Source organism: Cystoisospora suis, assembly GCF_002600585.1.
Source record: "Cystoisospora suis strain Wien I chromosome Unknown contig_3565, whole genome shotgun sequence".
Classification (NCBI taxonomy): domain Eukaryota; phylum Apicomplexa; class Conoidasida; order Eucoccidiorida; family Sarcocystidae; genus Cystoisospora; species Cystoisospora suis.
The window spans coordinates 11,877-16,076 of record NW_027156360.1 but is presented as its reverse complement, the minus strand read 5'-3'; the positions used below and the strand labels follow the sequence as shown (position 1 = coordinate 16,076).

Genomic DNA, 4,200 nt, shown 5'->3' with positions numbered 1-4,200 from the left:
GGACATCATCATACATCCCTTCTGAATTCTGAAGAAAAAGATGAAGGAACCCTCGCTCATCTTTTTCACTTGACTTAACTCTTCTTTTGAGACAAAATCTAAATCTCTTCTCTATCTCGACTTCGCAAATGAAATAAATAATTACCCAGAGTCTCAAGAGAAGAAAAGAAGAGAAAGCATAAGAGAGAGACAAGAAGAAAGAAAAGAAGAAATCTGCTAATCTCTATTCCCATGATAGGGCAATAGAATGGTGACTTGCAGTGCGGTGACTGATGTATCAAGAGCGACCTCTGACTGATACGAAGAAATCTAAAGAAAGATAAAAAAAAAAGAAAAGAAGACCATCCTGGCAACTATGATAACGTAACCCCGTAAACGTCTTATCTATCCATACTGGCGATACCGATCCCTACCATAGCTTCTCCCCCGAAGGTGGAAGAAGGAAGAATACAAGAACGATGAAAGGAGTTATGTTTCTTCATGCGCCTACACATATAGAAAGAAAGAGAATCGTAGACATGCGAACTGTATATACACTCAAATTACACAACGCAACACCCTCCTCGTCATCCTCCCTTCCATACTCTTTCTCCTTGCTTGGCTTGTCGACATAAGAAACGTCCCTAAAAAAAAGAGTTGAATGGCATCGTCTGCCACCCCTATTATAACAGCTAGCTAGCTAATTAGATAGCTAGCTAGCTACTTAGTTAGCCTCGTGGCTAGGAATAAGAAGCCAGCGAGTGAAAGAGGAAGAAGAATCCTCTCTCCTCTGCGAAAAATAGTCACGAGAAGAAACCGCTGAGCGATTTTACAGATGATTATGTCCGTTGACTGTGTATGTACAGTCCTCCATCTGAGGTGTATGTACACCACAACTCATAAATTCACACGGAACGCTTTCAGCCGTGCTTGCCTTTCATCGTTAGTTAACAACCTTTCTTTCTTTCTCTTCTCTCCATCCTCTCTTCTTCCACACTCACCTGTCTCATTCGATATGATCAAGACAATCATCACTTACTAGACATCCAGCCAGCTCGGAGTCTAGACACTCATACACGCATATACCTATACATATATATATACATACCTCTATACATATATATGTGCGAATGTACGAGCACTGACTTCTCGCATGTACTACACCGTCATAAGAGTCATTTGAGTAAATATGCTACGTCTATCAGATGGCCCATTATATGCTTTAGAACTGACATTATTATTCATGTATCTATAGATACATGTTGGTCTATCTATACAGTACCGGATATTCATATACAACGAGCAGAGTAGACACATATCGATGCATGCGTATAGACACGGATTTCCGTGGAAGGTTCCTTTCTCCTCTACACTGCCGAGAGGTATCCCTAAAATACGCAACATCAAACAAGTCGTCTCATTATTATAGCCAGACAAAGTCACCTAGCTAGCTAGCTAGCTATGTCTGTTATCCCTTTGATACATATCTGCGTGTCTAGAAATCCGATACGACATGACACCACTCTACGAGTTGCATGTAGCCGAGTGAAAGAAGAAAATCGAGATCCAGCAGAGAAAGCGAACGCTTGATGTAAAGCCGGTAGGGATACTTTGTCAGTCATGATGCATGCATGCACTACAGCCCCCCCCCGTTGACCAGAGAGAAAACGACACTAAAAACCTTCTTATTCTCCCCTTCACCCTTTCCTTCTTAACTACCAGCCACCCGACTACCTTTCTTACTTTCTTTTATCCCCGCTCTCCTTTTACTTTCGTCGCTCTTTTAAGGTGTATATACAGATGATACAGGTATGTACACTGCAGAAGCAAGTCACTCACCCGCGGCCGGTGTACATACACCTGGAAACTAGGTAGGTACGTAGGTAGGGGGGATCCAAATGTAGATCCGGTATGTGTGGTGTATGTAGGTAAGTATATATACAGCAGGGGTATGCACGAGCGCTAGCAAGTAGAAGAGAAGAAAAGAAAAGGAGAAGTCTTTCGTCGTAAAAAGTAGGGGAATTCAAGAGATCAAGAAAACTCACACATCCCGTGTGTATCTTGAACAATACAAGGAAGACGAGAAACACAAGAAGTCAGCGAGGAGGAGGAGGAGGGAGAAAGATCAGAAAGGAAAGTGACGAAAATCTGATCTCTCTCTTCTCTCAATTCGCTTCAGGGAGATAGATGGATAATTTTTGCGACTCTTTGCAGAAATAGAAAGAAGAAAAGAAAGACGAAGAGGAGAGAGAATCACAAAGAGGCGAGACGAACTAGTGAAGAAAGGTCTATACATGTAATAGATATGCATGTATAGGTGTATGTACAGATACACGCTATGTGTGTATGTATGGATAAAACTGCATGCAAGACAAAAAAAAAGCATAAGAAGATAAACAATCTACCTCTTTCCTTCTCTTTTCTCTTCTTGGTTACATCATAGAGAGGAAGGTACGAGGAGGAGAAGAAAGGAGAGAAGAAGAAACTTTCATCTAAATGATCTGTGTGAAGAAGAGATTCTCTGGATGAGAGAGAGAGAGAGAGGGACTTGAGTATCATGAGAAATGCAGAAGACGAAGGAAAGAGGAAGAAAACGAAAGACGAGACGTGCGTCTATCTATCTATCTTCTTAGCCTCTCTTCTTCTTTCTCTTCTTTACTCCTCTTCTTCTCCCTCTGTATCTGTCTCATATTCACTGCTGCTACTTGAAAGAGGCCTATTAGCTGAAGCATCCACTCGAATCACCTGGAAAGAAAAAGAAAAGATAGACAGAGACATTCATGATAGAAAGATAAATAAAAATAGCTGGATAGATATAGATCCTGTCGATCGTCGGGGTGTACGTACACCGTCCACCGCAGTGAAAAACCATCCCCCCCTAAGCCACTCTTTTCGTCTCTATTCTCTTGTCTCCTCACCTTGCTTTCTCATTGCTGCTTTAACGAAAGAAACAGAAGTCTTCTATCTATCTCTCTACGATGGATTTCCTACTCTTATTCTCCTTTACATGATGAATGAGTCTTCTCTTTCTCATTTTACGTCTTTATCCATCTATCTCGTTTGCTTCTGTTCCCTCCCTCTCCTTCCTGTCTTACTTATGCCGTTACCCCTGTCGTTGCCGATACCCACCATTCTGCCTCTTTTCGATCAAGAAAGAGAATAAGAAATGAAGAATGGAGACAACGGATAAACCGATCACGTGCATCGATGTATGAAAGAAGGACACTCACTTCTTCTCATAGAGACCGACAGAGAGAGAGCTGTAAGTCTTATGCCTATCTGTGAAGCGGAGTATTTCCATGTAGATCTCTCTGTCTACAATGAGGGTACAACACGGAAGGAAGTCTATGTATGTATCATGACCATCCATATCCTCCAGTGAACTACCCATACATACCCTATTATCTTTCTACATATATATACATATACACCTAGATATACGAGCTATCTATCTTCTTCATCCACTATCTGCCTCGTACATAACCCTTCATTCACATAGCACGTAAGAGAGATCTATACAACGAGCGATCCCAGGAGGCTCTCTTGACCTTCTTGGATGCAATAAGCCCTCTCTCTCTCTCATTCATTCACTGCTTGGATTACTCCTGCCGAAGAGGAAGAGATGAAAGAGAAGAAACAACACAAATCACTGGCACGTGAAGAAAGAAGAAGCCGACCGAGAGCGACGAGGAGACAGAGAACAGAGAGAGAGAGAGAGAGAAAGTCAAGAGAGAGATTGATGTGATCTCCTCGTGTTTCTTTCTTGTGTATGAGGAGGGGTGCTTACCTTAGGTTTATTTTCATAGACAGTTGGAGTAGATACAGGAGGCCCCTCGTCTTTCCTCTGACGCCACGTCATCGTGGCTTGACTGACTACGGGCTCACTTTCAAAGACTGTTGGGCCTCGACATACTGGATCTAAACCACAACATACACACAGAGAGACAAACAGACAGACAGATACACAGATAGATACACCCCGCAATCCAAGAATACACAGGTAAGGCAAGAGATAAATGAAGAGAGAGAGAGATAGAGACCCAAGACAGATGAGAGATTACAGATTGAAGAGAAGGATATAGGAGGAAGTTTAGAAGAACACAAAGAGGTAAAGTAAAGACACTTCAGTCTCTCTTTTTCTCTCTTGACGTAGCGACGTCAAAACATGACGCGTATACAGAGATCGAGATAGAAAGACAGATAGTTTAAAGATAGATAGAT

At 42.0% G+C, this 4,200-nt stretch overlaps 1 protein-coding gene across 1 annotated transcript in view; it reads right to left on the bottom strand.

Annotated features, from left to right (window-relative positions):
- Positions 1–282: 282 nt before the first annotated feature.
- CSUI_006924 (serine-rich adhesin for platelets family protein) overlaps positions 283–4,200 on the bottom strand; it is an 8,741-nt gene continuing 4,823 nt past the window's right edge. The window contains exons 3-4 of the mRNA XM_068067074.1: positions 3,767–3,897; positions 283–2,724 (exon numbers count right to left, since the gene is read on the bottom strand). Coding sequence (XP_067920953.1) covers positions 2,635–2,724; positions 3,767–3,897 — 221 coding nt within the window. The 3' untranslated portion in view covers positions 283–2,634. The remainder of the gene's footprint in view (positions 2,725–3,766; positions 3,898–4,200) is intronic.